The 27562-nt window shown below is 45.1% G+C and overlaps 2 protein-coding genes across 5 annotated transcripts in view; one reads left to right on the top strand and one right to left on the bottom strand.

The window, feature by feature from the left end:
- The window catches only part of LOC143766439 (uncharacterized), a 380006-nt gene that overhangs the window by 199063 nt on the left and 153381 nt on the right, over nucleotides 1-27562 (bottom strand). The gene's annotated exons all lie outside the window — the stretch shown is intronic.
- LOC143766427 (uncharacterized) overlaps nucleotides 1-27562 on the top strand; it is a 473765-nt gene that overhangs the window by 390002 nt on the left and 56201 nt on the right. For 2 of the 4 annotated variants that reach the window (XM_077254104.1, XM_077254103.1), the window contains exon 13: nucleotides 13011-15329. The exons of 1 other annotated variant lie outside the window; for it this stretch is intronic. In XM_077254104.1, the coding sequence (XP_077110219.1) occupies nucleotides 13011-14623 (1613 nt within the window). In that variant the 3' untranslated portion in view covers nucleotides 14624-15329. Of the gene's footprint in view, nucleotides 1-13010; nucleotides 15330-27562 lie in introns of those variants that run through there. One more of the 4 variants, XM_077254105.1, reaches the window with a different exon arrangement.

The following is a 27562-nucleotide window of genomic DNA, read 5'->3' as shown; positions in this document are numbered from 1 at the left end:
ATGCTGTATAAATGTCTCTAGCTCTTGTGATTCAAAGCGGGCTAGTTCATCTTTTACAATACTAGACAGACCCCTTTTAAAAATAGGCAATTTTGCATAACTGTCCCAATTGGTATCTTCCGCTAATCTCCTGAATTCAGTGTCATACTCAATAACAGAACATTTAGCCTGGCGTAAAGACAACAAAAGTGATTCAGCGGTTGCACGGCGATTAGGGTCATCAAACATTAATGCCATAGCGGCCAAGAAATCATCCAAGTCATTTAACTGTGGATCACGAGATTCAATCATCGTATTTGCCCAGGCGAGCGCTCGTGAGGTCAGTAGCATTATTACACACAATACTTTAGATCTATCAGTAGGAAAACGGTCAGCATGCACATCAAAATATAGCATACATTGATTCACAAAGCCACGAAATTTGTTGCGATCACCATTAAATCTGAATGGAGGAAACTTAGGTGGGCTAGCTGGTGGCGGTTGCCCAGAAGGTAAAGTCACTTGTGCAGCTATTTGCATGCTTATGTCCTGAAAAGCCCATCCATACTGGGACTCTATGCCAGCAAGTTTTTTTTCCTGGGCTGCCATGCGATTGCTTAAGTACTGCAAAGATTGTCCAAACACTTGTTGATTGTGTTCAAAGCTTCCAAACTTCTTTTGCAGACCTTCCACATCTTTCTGCAGTGATCTAATTATGGAAAACACCTGCTCTAATCTGCTCTCTGCAGTTATTGTTCAAGCAGTCTCTTTTTTTTTTTTTTTTTAGGCTAGAGTATCCTGTAATAATTGTAGGGGATAACTCAGGAGACTATTTGCGTGGAAAAAGACAACAGGACACAGTTTATAAGTGGTAAAGTTTTTATTATAACACCGTGATTCAAACAGGTGCAGAGAGAAACTCAAGTCCACAACACTTGGTGTAAATAATAAACGCAGTTTAGCAGTCAACAGGAAACTTCAGAGGAAAATGCAGACAAGCAGAAAGTCTATGAAGCACAGTTATTCTTGAGGATACTTGACACGAATAAATCCTTGTCTTTAGTCCAGACACAGATAGATATGCTTATAAGGAAGTTCAAATCATAACTTAGCTCAACCAGGGAGGCCTGATTAATAGTCTCAGGTTTTGCAGAGCAGCAAACAGCTTACATGTTCAGCAAATGCAGATGGAAGTAACACGAGCAGCAGATGAAGGAGGATTACTGAACACTGGTGTATGCAGCAGGAACTCAGAGCAGAGTGGCAGGATCTCCAACACAGGTTCACAGGAGCAGGTGCAGGTGCAAGGCCAGGGAGTAATCAGGAGCTGGATGCAAAGCAGAATACTCTAGCACAGACTGAAGGCTGGGGTGGAGTTTTATAGCAGGAAGACAAGTGCACATGAGACCAAAGACGCCATCTTGAAAAAGGGCAGTAATGCACAGAAGGTGATAAAAAATGTTCAGAGTCCTGACATATACTTTCCTTGGTAACCGTTCAAAGTCCAATATATCTTGACGAAAGCGCTCGCCTTGCTCCTCTTAGTTCTCATGTTCTCCTTGAACTTGTCAAGATGAGCGTCAAGGATATGGACTTTGAGAGACCTTCTGCATCCTATTATAACTTAATTCTTTGAGAGTCTGAACCAACTGCACATAGTTTTCTGCCTTCTGATTACCCAGGAAGCCATGAACCACTGCAACGAACTGTTCCAAGCTGTTTTCTCCGTCCTGTTCAGCAGCTTGACGAACTCGTCACATTCTATGATCTGTGGTCCGACTAAGATACCAGCCTTGACCTTTGCCTTGGTGTTGTGAATTTGCTTTTTGCTCCCTCTAGTGGTTACTAGTTTTTTGACTCTGGTTTTTCTGTCATTCCTTTTATCCGCACCTGGGTCGTTAGTTAGGGGTGTTGCTATATAAGCTCCCTGGACCTTCAGTTCTATGCCTGGCAACGTAGTTATCAGAGCTAGTCTGCTGTGCTCTTGTCTACTGATCCTGGTTCCAGTAATATCAGCTAAGTCTGCAGTTTGCTTTTTGCTATTTGTTTTGTTTTTGTATTTTTGTCCAGCTTGTTCCAAATCTATATCCTGACCTTTGCTGGAAGCTCTAGGGGGCTGGTGTTCTCCCCCCGGACCGTTAGACGGTTCGGGGGTTCTTGAATTTCCAGTGTGGATTTTGATAGGGTTTTTGTTGACCATATAAGTTACCTTTCTTTATTCTGCTATCAGTAAGCGGGCCTCTCTGTGCTAAACCTGGTTCATTTCTGTGTTTGTCATTTCCTCTTACCTCACCGTTATTATTTGTGGGGGGCTTCTATCCAGCTTTGGGGTCCCCTTCTCTGGAGGCAAGAAAGGTCTTTGTTTTTCCTCTACTAGGGGTAGCTAGATTCTCCGGCTGGCGCGTGTCATCTAGAATCATCGTAGGAATGATCCACGGCTACTTCTAGTGTTGGCGTTAGGTTTAGATATATGGTCAACCCAGTTACCACTGCCCTATGAGCTGGATTTTTGTATTCTGCAGACTTCCACGTTCCTCTGAGACCCTCGCCATTGGGGTCATAACAGTTTGCCAGGCCAGTATTAAATGTTTAATGCATTGCAGAAGAGGGATTATAAGAAAGAAGATTCTGAGTTTTTTTTTTTTTTTCTTCTTCCCCTTTACCTCAGAGTGGCTATGCTTGCTGCAGACATGAATGTCCAGACCTTGATTACAAGTGTGGACCAGCTGGCTACTCGTGTGCAGGGCATACAAGACTATGTTATTAGAAATCCTAGGTCAGAACCTAAAATACCGATTCCTGAACTGTTTTCCGGAGACAGGTTTAAGTTTAGGAATTTCATGAATAATTGTAAATTGTTTTTGTCCCTGAGACCCTGTTCATCTGGAGACTCTGCTCAGCAAGTAAAAATTGTTATTTCGTTCTTACGGGGCGACCCTCAGGATTGGGCTTTTTCGCTGGCGCCAGGAGATCCGGCATTGGCTGATATTGATGCGTTTTTTCTGGCGCTCGGTTTACTTTATGAGGAACCCAATCTTGAGATTCAGGCAGAAAAGGCCTTGCTGGCTATGTCTCAGGGGCAGGACGAGGCTGAAGTGTATTGCCAAAAATTTCGGAAATGGTCCGTGCTGACACATTGGAACGTGGTTCGTTTGCACGGCATCCCTGAGAATATTGTGTCAGACAGAGGATCCCAGTTCGTTTCCAGGTTCTGGCGATCCTTTTGTAGTAGGATGGGCATTGATTTGTCGTTTTCGTCTGCTTTCCATCCTCAGACTAATGGACAGACGGAGCGAACCAATCAGACTTTGGAGGCTTATTTGAGGTGTTTTGTCTCTGCTGATCAGGACGATTGGGTGACCTTCTTGCCGTTGGCTGAGTTTGCCCTTAATAATCGGGCTAGTTCCGCCACCTTGGTTTCGCCTTTTTTCTGCAACTCTGGTTTCCATCCTCGCTTTTCTTCGGGTCATGTGGAGCCTTCTGACTGTCCTGGAGTGGATTCTGTGGTGGATAGGTTGCAGCGGATCTGGAATCATGTGGTGGACAACTTGAAGTTGTCACAGGAGAGGGCTCAGCGCTTTGCCAACCGCCGCCGCGGTGTGGGTCCCCGACTACGCGTTGGGGATTTGGTATGGCTTTCTTCCCGCTTTGTTCCTATGAAGGTCTCCTCTCCCAAATTTAAACCTCGTTTTATTGGGCCTTACAAGATATTGGAAATCCTTAATCCTGTATCTTTTCGTCTGGATCTTCCTGTGTCGTTTGCTATTCACAATGTATTTCATAGGTCCTTGTTGCGGCGATACATTGTGCCTGTAGTTCCTTCTGCTGAGCCTCCTGCTCCAGTGTTGGTTGAGGGCGAGTTGGAGTACGTGGTGGAGAAGATCTTGGATTCTCGCCTCTCCAGGCGGAGGCTTCAGTACCTGGTCAAGTGGAAGGGCTATGGTCAGGAGGATAATTCCTGGGTGGTCGCCTCTGATGTTCATGCGGCCGATTTAGTTCGTGCCTTTCATGCCGCTCATCCTGATCGCCCTGGTGGTCGTGGTGAGGGTTCGGTGACCCCTCACTTAGGGGGGGGTACTGTTGTGAATTTGCTTTTTGCTCCCTCTAGTGGTTACTAGTTTTTTGACTCTGGTTTTTCTGTCATTCCTTTTATCCGCACCTGGGTCGTTAGTTAGGGGTGTTGCTATATAAGCTCCCTGGACCTTCAGTTCTATGCCTGGCAACGTAGTTATCAGAGCTAGTCTGCTGTGCTCTTGTCTACTGATCCTGGTTCCAGTAATATCAGCTAAGTCTGCAGTTTGCTTTTTGCTATTTGTTTTGTTTTTGTATTTTTGTCCAGCTTGTTCCAAATCTATATCCTGACCTTTGCTGGAAGCTCTAGGGGGCTGGTGTTCTCCCCCCGGACCGTTAGACGGTTCGGGGGTTCTTGAATTTCCAGTGTGGATTTTGATAGGGTTTTTGTTGACCATATAAGTTACCTTTCTTTATTCTGCTATCAGTAAGCGGGCCTCTCTGTGCTAAACCTGGTTCATTTCTGTGTTTGTCATTTCCTCTTACCTCACCGTTATTATTTGTGGGGGGCTTCTATCCAGCTTTGGGGTCCCCTTCTCTGGAGGCAAGAAAGGTCTTTGTTTTTCCTCTACTAGGGGTAGCTAGATTCTCCGGCTGGCGCGTGTCATCTAGAATCATCGTAGGAATGATCCCCGGCTACTTCTAGTGTTGGCGTTAGGTTTAGATATATGGTCAACCCAGTTACCACTGCCCTATGAGCTGGATTTTTGTATTCTGCAGACTTCCACGTTCCTCTGAGACCCTCGCCATTGGGGTCATAACACCTTGGACAGCTTTGGAATGAGACCTTGGAGGTAATTGAAAGCTGCTGACTCCTTGTCAAGAGCCATGACAAATTGCTTGATGATGCCTTACTTGATGTGCAGTGGTGGCATCAGGACCTTCAGAGGTTCTATCAGTGGCTCCCACTGTGTTCCTCTGCGGCCAGTCCTTTCTGTGTTAGTGCGCCTTAGTGTCACGGCTGTCCCAGAGGCCAAAGAAATTTTGTGAAACCGCCTTGAAGGCCTATCAGAAATAACACCATTTTTAAGTCTCTGATGACCTCCCATCCATAGTCGTCATACTTCAAGGCACTCAGCAACATCTTGACACTGGTGTAGTTCTCTTTGAGATACACAGAGTGAGTTATAAGGAGAGACGAGTAGTTTTTTCCGTTGTGAACCAGCACGGCTTTGAGGCTGCGGGATGAACTGTCTATGAATAGGCTCCATTCACTCGGGTTTCAGGTGATACCGATAGCCTCAAAAAGACCGGTCACATTGTTGCAGAAGCACAACCCATCTTCTTAAATAAAAAAGTTAGAAAATGTTTGGTGACGCTTTCTCTGATCTGTTGCTTGTACGATTTCATCCAACAAGTTCCACTGCTTGAGCCTGGATGTCAGTAGCTCAGCATTGGACTTGGTAAGGCGAAGGTCTCTGATTAAATTTTTGACATCTTTCTGGTTAGGAAAGTATGGCCTTCCCTCCTCAACTGCATCTGTGAAAACGTAATCTTGATCTCCAATATCTTCCTCGCTGTCTGACTTGCTGCTTTTTCCTGAAGATGGCTGATCCCTCTTCGGGGGAGTTGGAACAGGCTTGAGTGGTCGGTCGGTTGCCTCCAAATTCGCGGGATAGCGAACTTCATGGCTCTTTTTTCCCCTGTACCAACCTGTAACATAGCAGATGTAATTAATTATATAAATTTAAAAGCATGAAATTTTACACATTGCTTAATACATATTTTACTATAGTGCATAGTGTAAGAGTCAGGTCGGTCTGGTAGTCGGGGGCAGGTATATCTCGCCCAGTTACTTGTCCTATGTGAATTAGGCCGCTCAGTGTCTTCAGGATACTGATGCCCTGTCCTGAGTGCACTGTTTCAAGAGTGTTCTTGCTCGACCGGAGTGGTCTGAGCAGGGGGGGGGGGGGGATATGTAAGAGTCAGGTCGGTCTGGTAGTCGGGGGCAGGTATATCTCGCCCAGGTACTTGTCCTATGTGAATTAGGCCGCTCAGTGTCTTCAGGATACTGATGGGTTAATAAGTGCAGGAATAAAGGATGACCAGCTGGGGGTTTCCAGCGTCAGCCTGGGGCACACAGATTGCCTGTCTGTGTGAGACAAACGTGAGTGAGAGCTGTGCTCAAGAACTGTGTGATGTTAGCTGGGTGGGATAAGCCCCCCCAGTTGTTGAGATAGCAATGTATTGGTTTAGTTAGTGCCGGACAGGCTAGGTTTTATATTTATGCTTTGTTTTATCTATGTTGCTTTCACGTTAATAAATCTGACCTGAGGTCAGCCTGCTCAGAAACCTGCTGTACGCCTCAGATTCAATGCACAAACCACGTGACCTTTGACCCCAGCAAAGGCGATCCCAGAGTGTTTTGTCACATTGTGGTGGAGAACGCGGGCATAACGTGGCACAGGCGACAGTATGGAAGACGTAGTGAAAGCCCTAGTACAGTCCACTGCCATACAGCAGCAGGCCACTGCCGCACAGCAAGAAGCTAATCGCTTGATGGCCGCACAGCTGAAGGAGTTAGTGGACATGACGGTTGCAGACCGCCAGCTTCTCCAACAGGTGGCGCAGCGCCTGGTGAGCATGCCTGAGGCTGACCCGGAAGCAGAGTCCAGAAGGATCCATGTGAGTCGATACTGGCAAAAGCTGACTGCAGAAGATGACGTCGAGGCACACCTGACAACGTTTGAGCGGATAGCGTTGAGAGAAAAGTGGCCGAAGGCACGATGGGCCGATTTGATTGCCCCGTTTCTCTCCGGCGAGGCCCAAAAAGCTTACCATGACTTGGACCCGGAAGTCGCTCAGGACTTTGAGAAGCTGAAAGCTGAGGTCCTGGCCCGGCTGGGTGTGACGACGGCTGTCCGTGCACAGAGGGTACACCAGTGGACAAGTACCTGAGAGTACTACCACCAGCACTGAAAAGGTGGGTAAGCCAAGGAAATCCCACGACAGCGGATCAACTTGTGGAGTTGGTCGAGCGTTATTCCGTGGCAGAAAGACTTCCCGACGACACCGCCAGCACCCGGTCTGTGCCTCCTCCTCGTGGAACCGGTAAGACTGTTCCAGGGACTACGGGTGAAGGAAAATCGCTTAAAACTGTGGGGGAGGAACAAGGGACTGCTCGCACTCCGAGACCGAGAATGTTGGACAGTGGTCTCAATAGGGGACCTGTTAGGTGTTTCCGCTGCTATGAGAAGGGCCATGTTTCTGTGAATTGTCCTGTTACCACTGAACCCATGCAGTGCGACATTACAGACTCTAAAAAATGCATGTCTTTGGTTACACGGCTAGTGAGTGTGAATGCGGGTCAAAATGATACAGCGAAACACCTGTGTGAATTATTTGTTGATGGGAAAAATGTTGTGGCATTACTAGACTCTGGAAGTGTGGTGACTCTGGTGAAAGCCAGTCTGGTGGCACTTCCATCTGGTCCGTCTGACAAGTTTTCTGTAACGTGTGTGCATGGCGACACCTGCTCGTACCTAACAGCGGTCATATGGATTTTCACTCCCTATGGGTCTGTGCAACACAAAGTGGGACTCGTTCCCGCATTGGTACAGGATGTATTCCTGGGCAGGGATTTTCCCCATTTCTGGCAGTTGTGGGAAAATCAGTTGCTCCTTCACGGTAGCTGTACCCGTGAATCTTCTCCCATGCCATCTGGAGGTCCCGAGCTCCTAGAGGAGACCCCACAGGAAGACGTTGCTGGGGAGGTTATTGAATCTAACCTTCAGTACCCCTTCTCAGTTATGGCGGGGGAAACTGAGGAAACTCAGCGAGAGGCGGAGGCAGACAGCCATCCGGCACCCTGCCTGCCAGATTTGGGAGTCCAGTTGGATGACTTCCACAGCGAGCAAATGAAAGATCCTACCCTGACTCCGGCTAGGAAAAATGTAAAAATGATAGATGGGGTACCCGTAGAACCTGACACTAGGCTAGCGTACCCGTACATGGTTCTTGAAAATGATTTGCTCTACCAGGTAGTAAAAAAGGGGAAGACACTGTGCAATGGTTAGTGGTACCCAAACCTTATCGGCGGAAGGTACTGGACCTGGCCCACGGACATATAATGGGGGGACATCTGGGGGTACAGAAAACCACAGAAAGGATATCGCATTGTTTTGTGTGGCCCGGCATACATAATGATGTGCGTAACTATTGTGAGTCCTGTCCAGAGTGCCAAATCTCTGCGCCTAAACCTCGGTTCTGTAGCCCTTTGGTACCCCTCCCTATCATTGGAGTCCCATTTGAGAGAATTGGAATGGATTTGATTGGGCCCCTTCCCCGGTCCGCACGTGGGCACCAACATATCCTCGTCATCGTGGACTATGCCACTCGTTACCCGGAAGCCATCCCTTTGCGTAACACAGCTACCAAGACGATCGCCAAGGAATTGGTACAAGTGTTTAGTCGGGTGGGAATTCCAAAACAGATACTCACCGATCAGGGGACTCCCTTTATGTCGAGGGTAATGAAGGAGCTCTGCAGACTCTTACAAATAGACCCATTGCGTACATCTGTCTATCACCCTCAAACAGATGGCCTGGTTGAGCGGTTCAACAAAACCTTAAAACAGATGCTCCGGAAAGCGATAGACAAAGATGGGAAGAACTGGGATTACTTGTTACCCTATTTGCTGTTTGCCATTAGGGAAGTTCCCCAGTCTTCCACAGGATTTTCGCCTTTCGAACTGTTATACGCCCGTCGTCCCCGTGGACTGTTGGACGTCGCAAAAGAAACCTGGGAAGGTCAAGTCACTCCCTTTAAAACGGTGATCGACCATGTAACACAAATGCAGGACCCTAACTCTTGGCTTATAGCGTGTTTTAGCTTTTTATTTATTTATTTATTTACATTTTTTTCTCTTCCCCTCCTCCCTCTCCTCTTTCCTCCTTTCGTTTTTTTCCCCCCTCCCCCCACCCTACTCTTATTGGGGCCATTTGCTTTATATGGGCCCCTTTTATATATTTATATGCATTTTCTATTTATCTTTATAACTTATAGTGCTTTTACTATTTTACATTATTTAATGTTTTATCTCTTTGATTTGTAGGGTTGTCTTTGCCCGGGTTTTTTATGTTTATATATGTGCCAATAGTAAATTAAATAAAGCTTATTCTATCTTATATTTTTATATATTTAACTTAGGTCATTGTGGCTATAACAAAATCCTGATTCTATCCCGTATATTGCCTAGTTAAATCCTTACTCATTATCCCTCCTTACATAGCTAGTAGCCCAATAGTGCTTCAGTGTTCCAGCTGCCGACTCATTATGTGGGCATATGGGGCTTTATAAGGACTATGAGACCGCCAGTTTCCTCAGCCCTGACGAAGAAGGTCCGGAGACCTTCGAAACGCGTAGGCAATTGTGATCCTGTGCGGCATCCGTCCTTTGCTTTTTGTTTTGGTGACGTCACCTTTACCACGCCCCCTTTTTTACCGCTCCGTGCACCAGCCTCGTGTGCCAGTCAGCGGCGGTCCCGACGTGTGCGGCGGGCACACACTCACCAGGGAGGACGCTCCCCATACCATCAGGTGCTTGTGCCGCCCCACATTGCCACCTTGGTCATTGCTAATCTGGACACTGTACCCCTATTTCTTTGGGCCGCTGGCGATCCTGGCTCCATACCTATTAGGACGACTACAGCCTCACTGAGAACACGCTAACACCGCTACGAGCAGCTACGTTGTCAGTTAGTAAGTGTGCTTTTTTTCTATTAACACTAATCACGCAAACTCTGGATAAAACAGGCACTCACTCTGTTATCGGTACCAGTTTGCTGATATTGTTATATATATATTTTTATTGTGCTTTATGTCGTGCCCAGGCAGATGCTCACTTTTTATTCCCATGTATCGCCTTGTCTAGTTGGCGCGGTGTCTTTTTCTATCCAATTATTACAAATGCAGGACCGTATTGCCGCTGTCATGCCCATTGTTAAGGACCATATGTTACAGGCCCAGGGAGCCCAGAGGCAAAGTTATGATAGAGGCGCTAAGGTCCGTACATTTGCATCCGGGGATAGGGTGTTGATCCTAATCCCTACGGTGGATAGTAAATTTCTGGCGAAATGGCAGGGCCCCTTTGAGGTCATGGAAAGAGTTGGTGAAGTGAAATATAAAGTGTACCAGCCTGGTAAGAGAAAACCAGAACAGATTTATCATGTGAATCTGATAAAACCCTGGAAAGACCGCTCTGCCCTAACGGCGGATCTGCCCCGTCCGGTTTGCTCACCTACGATACCGGAGGTGCAGATTGCCGAGACTCTCTCGGAACGACAAAAATCTGAGGTTAAGCAGTTTTTGTTACAGAACCAACAGTTTTTCTCGGAAAAACCTGGCCGGACTAAGCTGGTGAAACATGAGATTGTCACAGAGCCTGGTGTCACAGTTCATGTGAAGCCCTACCAGATTCCGGAAGCACGCCGTGAAGCCGTCTCCCGGGAAGTGAAGGCAATGTTGGACTTAGGAGTCGTTGAAGAGTCACACAGCGCCTGGTCCAGTCCAATCGTATTGATACCTAAGCCGGATGGCTCCATACGGTTTTGTAATGACTTTAGGAAACTGAATGCGGTTTCTAAATTTGATGCGTACCCTATGCCCCGGGTCGATGAGTTGATCGACTGGCTTGGTAAAGCCCGATACATTACGACCCTGGATCTAACAAAGGGGTACTGGCAGATCCCTCTGGACGAGGCGGCCAGAGAGAAGACGGCATTTGCTACACCGGAACGTCTGTTCCAGTATGTCTACATGCCGTTTGGACTTCACGGAGCTCCAGCAACGTTCCAGAGATTGATGGATCGAGTCTTGAGGCCCCACAGGCAGTACGCTTCTGCCTACCTGGATGACATCGTAATTTACAGCATGGACTGGGAAACGCACCTCCGGAAGGTACAGGCGGTGATTGATGACCTGCGAGACGCAGGCTTAACGGCGAACCCCAAGAAATGTCACATCGGGCTACGTGATTGGCAGAGGAGTGGTTAAACCCCAGATCGACAAAATACAGGCAATTCAGGGCTGGCCGCAACCAGTGAACAAGAAACAAGTACAAGCTTTCCTAGGGATTGCCGGCTATTATCGCCGGTTCATACCCAATTTTGCAGCCATGGCTACCCCCTTGACGGATCTTACCAAAGGGAGGGGTTCCGTCATGGTAAAATGGACCTCAGCTGCTGAAGAGGCCTTCCACAGCCTGAAATGGACTTTGTGCTCTCAGCCCGTACTAGTGACTCCTGATTTCAGCAGCGAGTTTGTGGTGCAAACCGATGCCTCTGATACTGGTGTCAGAGCTGTACTTTCCCAGGTGAGGGACGGAGTGGAACACCCGGTCCTCTACCTCAGCCGGAAACTGAATGTACATGAGCGGAGGTATGCCGTGGTTGAAAAAGAGTGCCTAGCCATTAAATGGGCTCTCGACTCCCTCAAGTACTACCTGGCAGGTAGGAAGTTTAGACTGGTCACGGACCATGCCCCTCTCAAGTGGATGCACCTCCACAAAGACCGTTATAGTCGCGTAACCCGGTGGTTCCTTGCCCTGCAGGCTTACTCTTTCACGGTGGAGCACCGACCCGGGGTGCAGATGGGGAACGCTGATGCCCTGTCCCGAGTGCACTGTTTCAAGAGTGTTCTTGCTCGACCGGAGTGGTCTGAGCGGGGGGGGGGGATATGTAAGAGTCAGGTCGGTCTGGTAGTCGGGGGCAGGTATATCTCACCCAGGTACTTGTCCTATGTGAATTAGGCCGCTCAGTGTCTTCAGGATACTGATGGGTTAATAAGTGCAGGAATAAAGGATGACCAGCTGGGGGTTTCCAGCGTCAGCCTGGGGCACACAGATTGCCTGTCTGTGTGAGACAAACGTGAGTGAGAGCTGTGCTCAAGAACCGTATGATGTTAGCTGGGTGGGATAAGCCCCCCCATTTGTTGAGATAGCAACGTATTGGTTTAGTTAGTGCCGGACAGGCTAGGATTTATGTTTATGCTTTGTTTTATCTATGTTGCTTTCACGTTAATAAATCTGACCTGAGGTCAGCCTGCTCAGAAACCTGCTGTACGCCTCAGATTCAATGCACAAACCATGTGACCTTTGACCCCAGCAAAGGCGATCCCGGAGTGTTTTGTCACAATAGACATATGTGAAAATTTTGTCAATTGCAACTCCTTAAACTGTACTAGATCTTAATCATTGAAATTCTGCAAAATAATGCACTGCCATCAAATGAGCAGCAATTGTTCACCTTACCTTCAAGAGTTTTCTTGCAATATTCGCATGAGAATTGAGGTGCCCAGGACTTGTCTTGATCCCGACAGGCGTGCCGAAATATACCTTGTAGGCCTTGCACATCTTACTACATGCTTTCATGGAATATTTTCTCGCTCTTGTCTTTATAAATTGTCCACACACATAGAAAAATGCATCTGCTGGGCGCAAACAACCTCTTGATGCCATCTAAAAAAAATAATTGCTCTTTAAATATGATTCGCTATTCTCTTACTCAGCAATAACATGAACCGAAATGTTGGTTTGAGTCACCTGTGCTTTTATACTTGTATGACTACTATTTAACACTCCGAGAACGTTCTAGAATGTTCTAAAAGTTTCTAGAAACTTCTAGATAATTCTAGAAACTTCTGCACAATTCTAGCAGTTCAAGAATATTCTAGAAGACTGTATTGAATATGAATCGAGATTTTTACCAAAAACAGACAAATTTTAAAATTTCATTGTCCTGATCACAGAAACATAGTTTTGATGGAACAATAACTATTTTCTATTTGTTTTAGGCATAACAGGTTAGGAAAACACACTTTCTTCCCAGGAAAAAAAATGTTACATAGTGTAATTAATTAAAGTTTTTTACATAGCTTGCTATTTTTATGGACAGTTTAAGTAGAAATGTTCAAAAATATAAAACTCAATGATATTTTATTAAAAATAATTGTTTTTTATCTTAGCAGATGACTGTACCAGGAGATCAGAGGGACAGCTGACATCTTCAATTTTTAAATCTGATGATCTTGAGACCCTACAAGATACAACTGAAGTGAATGACATTACTCCAGATATATCATCATCCATTCACAGCAAAGATCTATCATCTGATCCTATGAAACAGGTTCCATCTTCTGATTCATTACTGACTACTAAGGAAAATCAAAGTAACAAAAGAGGCATTAAAAAACAAACTGCACCTAAAGCAAAGAAGTCATTTTCATGTTCAGAATGTGGGAAATGTTTTAACAACAAATCACATTTTGTTACTCACCAGAGAATTCACACAGGAGAGAAGCCTTTTACCTGTTCAGAATGTGGGAAATGTTTTACCCACAAAGAGACTCTTGTTGCACACCAAACAACCCACACAGGGGAGAAGCCTTTTTCCTGTTCAGAATGTGCAAAATGTTTTGCACGTAAATCATATTTTGTTAGACATCAAAGAACCCACACAGGGGAGAAGTATTTTTCATGTTCAGAATGTGGAAAATGTTTTAACCAGAAATCATATTTAGTTAAGCACCTTAGAACTCACACGGGGGAGAAGCCTTTTTCCTGTTCAGAATGTGGAAAATGTTTTATCCAGAAATCAGATTTGGTTATTCACCATAGAACTCACACGGGGGAGAAGCCTTTTTCCTGTTCAGAATGTGGGAAATGTTTTACCGTCAAAGGGAGTCTTGTTACACACCAAATAACTCACACAGGGGAGAAGCCTTTTTCCTGTTCAGAATGTGGAAAATGTTTTAACCAGAAATGCGATTTGGTTAAGCACCTTAGAACTCACACGGGGGAGAAGCCTTTTTCCTGTTCAGAATGTGGAAAATGTTTTAACCAGAAATTCGATTTGGTTAATCACCATAAAACTCACACGGGGGAGAAGCCTTTTTCCTGTTCAGAATGTGGAAAATGTTTTAACCAGAAATCAGATTTGGTTAATCACCATAGAACTCACACGGGGGAGAAGCCTTTTTCCTGTTCAGAATGTGGGAAATGTTTTACCCTAAAAGGGAATCTTGTTACACACCAAATAACTCACACAGGGGAGAAGCCTTTTTCCTGTTCAGAATGTGGAAAATGTTTTAACCAGAAATCAGATTTGGTTAATCATCATAGAACTCACACGGGGGAGAAGCCCTTTTCCTGTTCAGAATGTGAGAAATGTTTTACCCTCAAAGGAAATCTTGTTAAACACCAATTAACTCACACAGGGGAGAAGCCTTTTTCCTGTTCAGAATGTGGAAAATGTTTTAAACAGAAATTCGATTTGGTTAAGCACCTTAGAACTCACACGGGGGAGAAGCCTTTTTCCTGTTCAGAATGTGAAAAATGTTTTAACCAGAAATCAGATTTGGTTAATCACCATAAAACTCACACGGGGGAGAAGCCTTTTTCCTGTTCAGAATGTGGAAAATGTTTTAACCAGAAATCAGATTTGGTTAATCACCATAAAACTCACACAGGAGATAAGCCTTTTTCCTGTTCAGAATGTGGGAAATGTTTTAAATGCAAAAAGCTTCTTGTTAGACATCAGAACAGTCACACAGAGGAGAAGCCTTTTACATTTTCTTAATGTGGGAAATATTTTACTTGGAAATCAACTGTTAATAAACATCAGAGACATCACATAGGGGAGAAGCCTTTTTTATGTTCATAATGTTGGAATAGTTTTAACCAAAATTGAATCTTCTTAAATGGGTTGTCTCTTATCATTCCTCATGTTTGCTGAAAAAAAGGATAAAACTAAACTATATTCATTCCAAATGTAAAACTATACCCATAATTCACTCCCTGAAGGTTAGTCAGTAGGTGACTAATAGAAAAAACATGTACCCCACAGTTCAGTATATAGGGTGAGGTGACGTATACACACTCACTCTCCAAGCCTCTCATTTCTACGGGTTTCATCATCCTCACAAAAGGCGACATCAGGAGACTATTTAATATTGACCTATAGTCAAGCGAGAGTAGACCAAGAAAAAACTAAAGTCATGTATCATGTTATCTGAAACAGTCAGAAAACCAGCTACATATTGGCAGATCCGAGACCTCAAACTATATACTCGTAAGTTTATAAGCCACTCCAGTGTCAGGAATAGATAGTATGTGACAATACAGTATAATTCTTGTGTTTTTCTCATATAGGGACTGCCCTAGTTTGGTGTTGTAACAGCTGTTAATTAGTAGTGCAGACAAATTGTCCTAGACTAAACTCTGTTTTCCGACGGCCAAATATATGCCACTCAGGGAAAACTTAGGCCAGGTTCACATTGCGTTAACAGCAGCCTGTTCAACACATGCGTTAACGGGCTGCTGTTATCGCAAGTGTCGGTATGTCAGCGCGCTAGCGCAGATAGAGCTAGCAGATGCTCTATCTGCGCTAGCAGTGACGGACTCGGAAACGCTGCAGCCCGCGTCCCAGGGTCCGTCACTCAATGACGACACATCGCTAGCGCACGCCCACAATGGGCGTGCGCTAGCGATGCGTCCGACATTGGACTAAATGGCTACGTTATGCCGTGGTGTAACGTAGTCCATCTAACGGACTCCAAAAACGTAATGTGAACCTGGCCTTACCTGCTCCAAAGATCAATAGCAGCTTCTAACTAATGGCCATGCTGCGGTCTGTCAAGGAATGAGTGCAATATCGTTATAAAGACTAGGGATGTGTGCAACTATAATGTCTGGAAGATCTGTGCCATTATTTAGTATGAATATGGAGATTATCTCTGCAAGTTAAGTGTTCCCTGAGCGGTATATACAGTATTTTCACATACTATCTATTCCTGACACGGGAGTGGCTTATAAATTTACAAGGTATATAGTTTGAGGTGTGGGATCTGCCAATATGTGGCTAGGTTTCTTCTGACTGTTTCGGTTAACATGATACATGATTTTAGGGTTTTCTTTGTCTAGTCCTTCTTGAATATAGTTGAATATTAAATAGTCTCCTGATGAATGAATGAATCCAATAAATATTCATTTCTCTTAAGTAGCGGCACACGTGAATGCCGGCAGCAGCAGGAAGGCTCCGGCTGACACTGCGCACTACTGAAGAGCAATGAATACTCACCACTCTCTGCGCACAGTCCCTGCAAGTACTCCAGAAGCTGTGCTCTGCTTGTGACATCCCTGCCATGTGCTGCTTACAAGCATAAAGCAGCTGCTGGCATCGGAAAAGGGAGGGAGCGCCAGGTTGGTAAGTGTAATGTTTTTGGTTTTTTTTAATATTTTCTGATGGAGCCATGCATACCATGACTGGAGTGGGGGCCAAACATACCAGAATAGGGATGGGGCCCTGGATACCAGGATAGAGATGGGGCCCTGCATACTAGTATAGGGATGAGGTCGATCATTCCTGCCAGGATAGGGATGAGGGGGCCATGTGTATCAGGATAGGGATAAGGGATCCATGCATACCAGAGTAGGGATGAGGGATCCATGCATAATAGGATAGGGATGAGGGGGCCATATGTATCAGGGTTCGGATGAGGGGGCCATATATACCAGTATAGGGGAAATTAAGTACAGAATTGACCACATTGTTTGCTTCAATTTTTTTTCCTAATTTCCTCCTCTAAACCCTAGGTGCATCTTATAGTCCAAAAATTACAGTATATATATATATATATATATATATATATATACACTCACCGGCCACTTTATTAGGTACACCTGTCCAACTTCTTGTTAACACTTAATTTCTAATCAGCCAATCACATGGCGGCAACTCAGTGCATTTAGGCATGTAGACATGGTCAAGACAATCTCCTGCAGTTCAAACCGAGCATCAGTATGGGGAAGAAAGGTGATTTGAGTGCCTTTGAACGTGGCATGGTTGTTGGTGCCAGAAGGGCTGGTCTGAGTATTTCAGAAACTGCTGATCTACTGGGATTTTCACGCACAACCATCTCTAGGGTTTACAGAGAATGGTCCGAAAAAGAAAAAAAATCCAGTGAGCGGCAGTTCTGTGGGCGGAAATGCCTTGTTGATGCCAGAGGTCAGAGGAGAATGGGCAGACTGGTTCGAGCTGATAGAAAGGCAACAGTGACTCAAATCGCCACCCGTTACAACCAAGGTAGGCCTAAGAGCATCTCTGAACGCACAGTGCGTCGAACTTTGAGGCAGATGGACTACAGCAGCAGAAGACCACACCGGGTACCACTCCTTTCAGCTAAGAACAGGAAACTGAGGCTACAATTTGTACAAGCTCATCGAAATTGGACAGTAGAAGATTGGAAAAACGTTGCTTGGTCTGATGAGTCTCGATTTCTGCTGCGACATTCGGATGGTAGGGTCAGAATTTGGCGTATACAACATGAAAGCATGGATCCATCCTGCCTTGTATGGAGCATCTTTGGGATGTGCAGCCGACAAATCTGCGGCAACTGTGTGATGCCATCATGTCAATATGGACCAAAATCTCTGAGGAATGCTTCCAGCACCTTGTTGAATCTATGCCACGAAGAATTGAGGCAGTTCTGAAGGCAAAAGGGGGTCCAACCCGTTACTAGCATGGTGTACCTAATAAAGTGGCCGGTGAGTGTATATATATATATATCTTTTTTTTTTTTTTCTCTGTGAACTCATTCCTCATGTTTGGCCTCATTAAAATAAAAACACTCATACTCCGCTGGCATGCTGGCTCCACTTCAGCGGTGTCGAAACTCAATGTCCCGGGGCTTATGTGAGGTTGTTACATCACACAAGCCCTGCACCCGATCAGCGGCAGCTTCACTGTTCCTTCCTTTGGACATATTGATCATGAACAGGAAGCCAGGGCTGCGGCTGGTCTCTGACTGCCTCATGATGCTTGATTTGTCCGAAGGTGGGGACAGTGACGTCAGCGCTGATTGGGCACAGGGCTCACATGACGTAAAAACCTCAAAAGAGCCCCAAGAAGACAAGTGCCAACACCAGTGAAGCGGTGCCACCATGGGAGGTTTGTATGAGGACTTTTATTTTAACAGGACCAAACCTGAGGAATGAGAAGGGCTTCTCCAACTAGTTGTCAACCTTTATAAACATCAAAAATCCCACACAGAGAAAAGTCATTACTATACCTAGAGGGTGAGAAATGAATTACAGGAAAATCGTATTTTGTTGACCTTCAAAAATAATTCAGACGGGGAGAAAAGTACACAGTATATATTTTTGACAAATTGTGCAAAAACATGATGCGCGCAGCATGCATTCAAGGTCAGAATATTATATGGGAGTTTTATAGGATAAACGAAATACCAACAGAAAATAAATGACCCAAAACAAAACATTTATCAGTAAAAATAACTCCTCTTTATTAGGTAAAGTATAAAAGAATTGCGCCATTTTCCGATACCCGTCGCTTTTCCATTTTTCATGATCTTAGGTTGGGTGAAGGCTTATTTTTTGCGTGCCGAGCTGATGTTTTTAACCCCTTAGTGACAGCCAATTTGGTACTTAATGACCGAGCCAATTTTTACAATTCTGACCACTGTCACTTTATGAGGTTATAACTCTGGAACGCTTTAACGGATCCCGCTGATTCTGAGGCTGTTTTTTCATGACATATTGTACTTCATGTTAGTGGTAACATTTCTTCGATATTACTTGCGAATATTTATGAAAAAAATGGAAATATGGCGAAAATTTTTAAAATTTTGCAATTTTCAAACTTTGTATTTTTATGCCCTTAAATCAGAGAGATATGTCACGAAAAATAGTTAATTAATAACATTTCCCACATGTCTACTTAACATCAGCACAATTTTGGAAACAAAATTTTTTTTTATGTTAGGGAGTTATAAGGGTTAAAAGTTGACCAGCAATTTCTCATTTTTACAACACCATTTTTTTTTTTAGGGACCACATCACATTTGAAGTCATTTTGAGGGGTCTATATGATAGAAAATAATGAAGTGTGACACCATTCTAAAAACTGCACCCCTCAAGGTTCTCAAAACCACATTCAAGAAGTTTATTAACCCTTTACGTGCTTCACAGGAACTGAAACAATGTGGAAGGAAAAAATGAACATTTAACTTTTTTTTGCAAACATTTTAATTCAGAACCATTTTTTTTATTTTCACATGTGTAAAAACGGAAATGTAACCATAAATTTTGTTATGCAATTTCTCCTGAACACGCCAATACCCCATATGTGGGGGTAAACCACTTTTTAGTCACGCCGCAGAGCTTGGAAGTGAAGGAGCGCCGTTTGACTTTTTCAATGCAGAATTGGCTGGAATTAAGATCGGACGCCATGTCACGTTTAGAGAGCCCCTGATGTGCCTAAACAGTGGAAACCCCCCACAAGTGACACCATTTTGGAAACTAGACCCTTTAAGGAACTTATCTAGATGTGTGGTGAGCACTTTGAACCCCCAAGTGCTTCACAGAAGTTTATAACGTAGAGCCGTGAAAATAAAAAAATCACATTTTTTTTCTACAAAAATGATCTTTTTGCCCCCAAATTTTTATTTTCACAAGGGTAACAGGAGAAATTAGACCACAAAAGTTGTGCAATTTCTCCTGAGTACGTCGATACCCCATATGTGGGGGTAAACCACTGTTTGGGCGCACCGCAGAGCTTGGAAGAGAAGGAGTGCCGTTTTACTTTTTCAATGTAGAATTGGCTGGATTTGAGATCGGACGCCATGTCGCGTTTGGAGAGCCCCTGATGTGCCTAAACAGTGGAAACCCCCCACAAGTGACCCCATTTTGTAAACTAGACCCCTTAAGGAACTGATTTAGATGTGTGGTGAGCACTTCAAACCCACAGGTGCTTCACAGAAGTTTATAACGTAGAGCCGTGAAAATAAAAAAATCGCATTTTTTCTACAAAAATGATCTTTTTGCCCCAAAATTTTTATTTTCACAAGGGTAACAGGAGAAATTAGACCAGAAAAGTTGTTGTGCAATTTCTCCCGAGTACGTCAATACCCCATATGTGGGGGTAAACCACTGTTTGGGCGCACCGCAGAGCTTGGAAGAGAAGGAGTGCCGTTTTACTTTTTCAATATTGAATTGGCTGGAATTGAGATCGGACGCCATGTCGCGTTTGGAGAGCCCCTGATGAGTCTAAACAGTAGAAACCCACCACATGTCACCCCATTTTGGAAACTAGACCCCCCATGGAACTTATATAGATGTGTGGTGAGAACTTTGAATGCCCAAGTGCTTCACAGAAGTTTAGAATGCAGAGTCGTGAAAATAAACAATATTTTTTTTTCCACAAAAAATATATTGTAGCCCCCAAGTTTTTATTTTCACAAGGGTAACAGGAGAAATTTGACCACTAAAGTTGTTGTCCAATATATCCCGAGTACGCTGATGCCCCATATGTGGGGGTAAACCACTGTTTGGGCGCACGGCAGAGCTTGGAAGGGAAGGAGCGCCGTTTTGGAATGCAGACTTAGATAGAATGGTCTGTGGGCGTTATGTTGCGTTTGCAGAGCCCCTGATGTACCTAAACAGTAGTAACCTCCCCACAAGTGACCCCATTTTGGAAACTAGACCCCTGTCATGATCTCAATGGCAAGAGAACATAGCATCAGCATATATAGGAACTAGCTCTTGGAAGATGGGAACTGAGCTGACCATGAACTAAACCTAACACACAACTAGCAGTGGCCGGGTAGCATGCCTACGTTGATTCTAGATGCCCAGCACCAGCCGGAGGACTAAATAATGCTAGCAGAGGAAAATATTAGTCCTAGCTCACCTCTAGAGAAATACCCCGAAAGGAGACAGAGGCCCCCCACATGTATTGGCGGTGAATTAAGATGAAATAACAAAACGTAGTATGAAAATAGGTTTAGCAAATTTGAGGTCCACTTACTACATAGCAGAAGACAGAAAGAACACTTTCATGGTCAGCTGAAAACCCTATCAAAACACCATCCAGAAATTACTTTAAAACTCTGGCATTAACTCATAACACCAGAGTGGCAATTCCTGTTCACAAGAGCTTTCCAGACACAGTAACGAAACTACAGCTGTGAACTGGAACAAAAATGCAAAAACAAACATGGACAAGAGTCCAACTTATCTAGTAGTTGTCTAGGAGCAGGAACAAGCACAGAGAGGCTTCTGATAACATTGTTGACCGGCAAGCAACTAACAAAGCAGCAAGGTTATATAGCGACTCCCACATCTTGATGGGAACAGGTGAACAGAGAAGATGAAGACACCAGTTCAATTCCACCAGTAGCCACCGGGGGAGCCCAGAATCCAAATTCACAACAGTACCCCCCCCTCAAGGAGGGGGCACCGAACCCTCACCAGAACCACCAGGGCGATCAGGATGGGCCCTATGAAAGGCACGAACCAGATCAGAGGCATGAACATCAGATGCATTCACCCAAGAATTATCCTCCTGGCCGTATCCCTTCCACTTGACCAGATACTGGAGTCTCCGTCTGGAAACACGAGAGTCTAAGATTTTCTCCACAACGTACTCCAACTCACCCTCAACCAACACCGGAGCAGGAGGCTCAGCGGAAGCCACAACCGGTACCTCATACCTGCGCAATAATGACCGATGAAAAACGTTATGAATAGAAAAGGATGCAGGGAGGTCCAAACGGAAGGAAACAGGGTTAAGAATCTCCAATATCTTATACGGGCCGATGAACCGAGGCTTAAACTTAGGAGAAGAGACCCTCATAGGGACAAAACGAGAAGACAACCACACCAAATCCCCAACACAAAGCCGAGGACCAACACGACGGTGGCGGTTGGCAAAAAGCTGAGTCTTCTCCTGGGACAACCTCAAATTGTCCACCACCTGCCCCCAGATCTGATGCAATCTCTCCACCACAGCATCCACTCCAGGACAATCCGAAGATTCCACCTGACCAGAGGAAAATCGAGGATGAAACCCCGAATTACAGAAAAACGGGGACACCAAAGTGGCAGAGCTGGCCCGATTATTGAGAGCGAACTCCGCCAATGGCAAAAAAGCAACCCAATCATCCTGGTCAGCAGACACAAAACACCTCAGATATGTCTCCAGGGTCTGATTAATCCGCTCGGTCTGGCCATTCGTCTGAGGATGGAAAGCGGACGAAAAAGATAAATCTATGCCCATCCTAGCACAGAATGCCCGCCAAAATCTAGACACGAATTGAGTCCCTCTGTCAGAAACGATATTCTCAGGAATACCATGCAAACGAACAACATTTTGAAAAAACAGAGGAACCAACTCGAAAGAAGAAGGCAACTTGGGCAGAGGAACCAAATGGACCATCTTAGAGAAACGGTCACACACCACCCAGATGACAGACATCTTCTGAGAAACAGGCAGATCTGAAATAAAATCCATCGAGATGTGCGTCCAAGGCCTCTTAGGAATAGGCAAGGGCAACAATAATCCACTAGCCCGAGAACAACAAGGCTTGGCCCGAGCACAAACGTCACAAGACTGCACAAAACCTCGCACATCTCGTGACAGGGAAGGCCACCAGAAGGACCTTGCCACCAAATCCCTGGTACCAAAAATGCCAGGATGACCTGCCAACGCAGAAGAATGAACCTCAGAGATTACTCTACTGGTCCAATCATCAGGAACAAACAGTTTATCAGGTGGGCAACGATCAGGTCTATCCGCCTGAAACTCCTGCAAGGCCCGCCGCAGGTCTGGAGAAACGGCTGACAATACCACTCCATCCTTAAGGATACCTGTGGGCTCAGAGTTACCAGGCGAGTCAGGCTCAAAACTCCTAGAAAGGGCATCCGCCTTAACATTCTTAGAACCCGGTAGGTATGACACCACAAAATTAAACCGAGAGAAAAATAATGACCAGCGCGCCTGTCTAGGATTCAGGCACCTGGCGGTCTCAAGATAAATCAAATTTTTGTGGTCCGTCAATACCACCACCTGATGTCTGGCCCCCTCAAGCCAATGGCGCCACTCCTCAAAAGCCCACTTCATGGCCAAAAGCTCCCGATTCCCAACATCATAATTCCGCTCAGCGGGCGAAAATTTACGGGAAAAGAAGGCACAAGGCCTCATCACGGAGCAGTCAGAACTTTTCTGCGACAACACTGCCCCAGCTCCGATCTCAGAAGCGTCGACCTCAACCTGAAAAGGTAGAGCAACATCAGGCTGACGCAACACAGGGGCAGAGGAAAAACGGCGCTTAAGCTCCCGAAAGGCCTCCACAGCATCAGGGGACCAATCAGCAACATCAGCACCCTTCTTAGTCAAATCGGTCAATGGCTTAGCAATATCCGAAAAACCAGCAATAAATCGACGATAAAAGTTAGCAAAGCCCAAAAATTTCTGAAGACTCTTAAGAGAAGAGGGCTGCGTCCAATCACAAATAGCTTGAACCTTGACAGGATCCATTTCAATGGAAGAGGGGGAAAAAATATATCCCAAAAAGGAAATCCTCTGTACCCCAAAAACACACTTAGAACCCTTCACACACAAAGAATTAGACCGCAAAACCTGAAAAACCCTCCTGACTTGCTGGACATGAGAGTCCCAGTCATCCGAAAAAATCAGAATATCATCCAGATACACAATCATAAATTTATCCAAATAATCGCGAAAAATATCATGCATAAAGGACTGGAAAACTGACGGAGCATTTGAAAGACCAAAAGGCATCACTAAATACTCAAAGTGGCCCTCGGGCGTATTAAATGCGGTTTTCCACTCATCCCCCTGCCTGATTCGCACCAAATTATACGCCCCACGAAGGTCAATCTTAGAGAACCACTTGGCCCCCTTTATGCGAGCAAACAAATCAGTCAGCAACGGCAATGGGTATTGATATTTAACAGTGATTTTATTCAAAAGCCGATAATCAATACATGGTCTCAAAGAGCCGTCTTTTTTTGACACAAAGAAAAAACCGGCTCCTAAGGGAGATGACGATGGACGAATATGTCCCTTTTCCAAGGACTCCTTTATATATTCTCGCATAGCAGCATGTTCAGGCACAGACAGATTAAATAAACGACCCTTTGGGTATTTACTACCCGGGATTAAATCTATGGCACAATCGCACTCTCGGTGCGGAGGTAACGAACCAAGCTTGGATTCTTCAAAGACGTCACGATAGTCAGACAGGAACTCAGGAATTTCAGAGGGAATAGATGATGAAATGGAAACCACAGGTACATCCCCATGAGCCCCCTTACATCCCCAGCTCAACACAGACATAGCTCTCCAGTCGAGGACTGGGTTGTGAGATTGCAGCCAAGGCAATCCTAGTACCAAATCATCATGTAGATTACACAGCACCAGAAAGCGAATAATCTCCTGGTGATCCGGATTAATACGCATAGTTACTTGTGTCCAGTATTGTGGTTTATTATTAGCCAATGGGGTGGAGTCAATCCCCTTCAGAGGAATAGGAGTCTCCAAAGGCTCTAAATCATACCCACAGCGTTTGGCAAAGGACCAATCCATAAGACTCAAAGCGGCGCCAGAGTCGACATAGGCGTCCGTGGTAATAGATGACAAAGAGCAAATCAGGGTCACAGATAGAATAAACTTAGACGGTGAGGTGCAAATGGAAACAGATTTACCAAGCTTTTTAGTGCGTTTAGAGCATGCTGATATAACATGAGTAGAATCACCACAATAGAAACACAACCCATTTTTCCGTCTAAAATTCTGCCGCTCGCTTCGGGACAGAATTCTATCACACTGCATACTCTCTGGCGACTTCTCAGTGGACACCGCCAGATGGTGCACTGGTTTGCGCTCCCGCAAACGCCTATCGATCTGAATAGCCATTGTCATGGACTCATTCAGACCCGCAGGCACAGGGAACCCCACCATAACATCCTTAATGGCATCAGAGAGACCCTCTCTGAAAGTCGCCGCCAGGGCGCACTCATTCCACTGAGTAAGCACAGACCATTTACGGAATCTTTGGCAGTAAATTTCCGCTTCATCTTGCCCCTGAGATAGGGACATCAAAGTTTTTTCTGCCTGAAGCTCCAAATGAGGTTCGTCATAAAGCAACCCCAAGGCCAGAAAAAACGCATCCACATTGAGCAACGCAGGATCCCCTGGTGTCAATGAAAAAGCCCAGTCTTGAGGGTCGCCCCGGAGCAAGGAAATCACAATCCTGACCTGCTGTGCAGGGTCTCCGGCAGAGCGAGATTTCAGGGACAAAAATAATTTGCAATTATTTCGAAAATTCTGAAACCCAGATCTATTCCCCGAGAAAAATTCCGGCAAAGGAATTCTCGGCTCAGATACAGGTGCATGACAAACAAAATCTTGCAAATTTTGTACCTTCGTGGCGAGATTATTCAAACCTGCAGTTATACTCTGAAGATCCATTACAATCAGGTGGACACAGAGCCATTCAAGGGTTAAGAGGAGGTAAGAAGCAGCTAGACAGCAATTAAGGGCTAGGCAGCAAAACTCTGAAGGGAAAAAAAAAAAAAAAAAAAAAAAAAATTCCCTTAAACACTTCTCTATCTCCTGCTTCAGCCCAAACAATTAACACTTTGTGGGCCGGTCAAACTGTCATGATCTCAATGGCAAGAGAACATAGCATCAGCATATATAGGAACTAGCTCTTGGAAGATGGGAACTGAGCTGACCATGAACTAAACCTAACACACAACTAGCAGTGGCCGGGTAGCATGCCTACGTTGATTCTAGATGCCCAGCACCAGCCGGAGGACTAAATAATGCTAGCAGAGGAAAATATTAGTCCTAGCTCACCTCTAGAGAAATACCCCGAAAGGAGACAGAGGCCCCCCACATGTATTGGCGGTGAATTAAGATGAAATAACAAAACGTAGTATGAAAATAGGTTTAGCAAATTTGAGGTCCACTTACTACATAGCAGAAGACAGAAAGAACACTTTCATGGTCAGCTGAAAACCCTATCAAAACACCATCCAGAAATTACTTTAAAACTCTGGCATTAACTCATAACACCAGAGTGGCAATTCCTGTTCACAAGAGCTTTCCAGACACAGTAACGAAACTACAGCTGTGAACTGGAACAAAAATGCAAAAACAAACATGGACAAGAGTCCAACTTATCTAGTAGTTGTCTAGGAGCAGGAACAAGCACAGAGAGGCTTCTGATAACATTGTTGACCGGCAAGCAACTAACAAAGCAGCAAGGTTATATAGCGACTCCCACATCTTGATGGGAACAGGTGAACAGAGAAGATGAAGACACCAGTTCAATTCCACCAGTAGCCACCGGGGGAGCCCAGAATCCAAATTCACAACAGACCCCCAAGGAACTTATATGGATGTGTGGTGAGAACTTTGAATGCCCAAGTGCTTCACAGAAGTTTATAATGCAGAGTCGTGAAAATAAAAAAATAAAAAATTTCCACAAAAAAGATTTTGTAGCCCCCAAGTTTTTATTTTCACAAGGGTAACAGGAGAAATTGGACCCCAAAAGTTGTTGTCCAATTTATCCCGAGTACGCTGATGCCCAATATGTAGGGGTAACCCACTGTTTGGGCGCACGGCAGAGCTCAGAATGGAGGGAGCACCATTTGACTTTTTGAGCGCAAATTTGGCTGTCGTGTTTGGAGACCCCCTGATGTACCTAAACAGTGGAACCCCCCCAATTCTAACTCCAACCCTAACCCCCAACACACCCCTAACCCCAACCCGATCCATAATCCTAATCACAACCCTAATGATAATCACAACCCCTACCCCAAAACAACCCTAATGTCAACCATAACCATAATCAAAACCCTAAATCCAACACACCCCTAATCCTAATCTCAACCCTAACCTCAAACGTAACCCTAATCCCAATACACCCCTATGTCATGAATCCCCAATGGCTAGGGATAGCACAGGACAAGCAAAGTACAATAAATATCGGACGAGCTCTAGGGTGATGGAACCTGGGCTGACCGCTGCCCTACGCCTGACAAACGCAACTAGAGATAGCCAGGGAGCGTGCCTACGTTGGTTCTAGACGCCACGCACCAGCCTAAGAGCTAACTAGTACTGCAGAGAAAACAAGACCTCACTTGCCTCCAGAGGAACGAACCCCAAAAGATATAGTTGCCCCCCACATGTATTGACGGTGAAATGAGAGGAAGGCACACACATAGAGATGATGTATATAGCTTTAGCAAATTGAGGCCCGCTGTAAATTAGAAAGCAGAATGATACAAAAGGGGACTGAGCGGTCAGCAAAAAACCCTAATCAAAAAAAACATCCTGAGATTACAAGAACCCATGTGCCAACTCATGGCACATGGGGAGAACCTCAGTCCACTAGAGCTACCAGCAAGCATTGAGACATAATAAGCAAGCTGGACAAAAAACCAAACAACTGAAAATCAGCACTTAGCTTATCCTGAAAGATCTGGGAGCAGGTAGGCAGGAACCAAACAGAGCACATCTGAACACATTGATAGCCGGCAAGGGAAATGACAGAAAGGCCAGGTAAAATAGGAAACACCCAGCCTCTGATGGACAGGTGGAAACCAAAGGCCGCAACCCACCAAAGTCACCCAGTACCAGCAGTAACCACCAGAGGGAGCCCACAAACAGAATCCACAACAGTACCCC

This window comes from Ranitomeya variabilis, chromosome 4 (assembly GCF_051348905.1).
Source record: "Ranitomeya variabilis isolate aRanVar5 chromosome 4, aRanVar5.hap1, whole genome shotgun sequence".
Classification (NCBI taxonomy): Eukaryota; Metazoa; Chordata; class Amphibia; order Anura; family Dendrobatidae; genus Ranitomeya; species Ranitomeya variabilis.
Note: the sequence above shows the minus strand (reverse complement) of the source record. Positions and strands in the feature narration are given on the sequence as shown.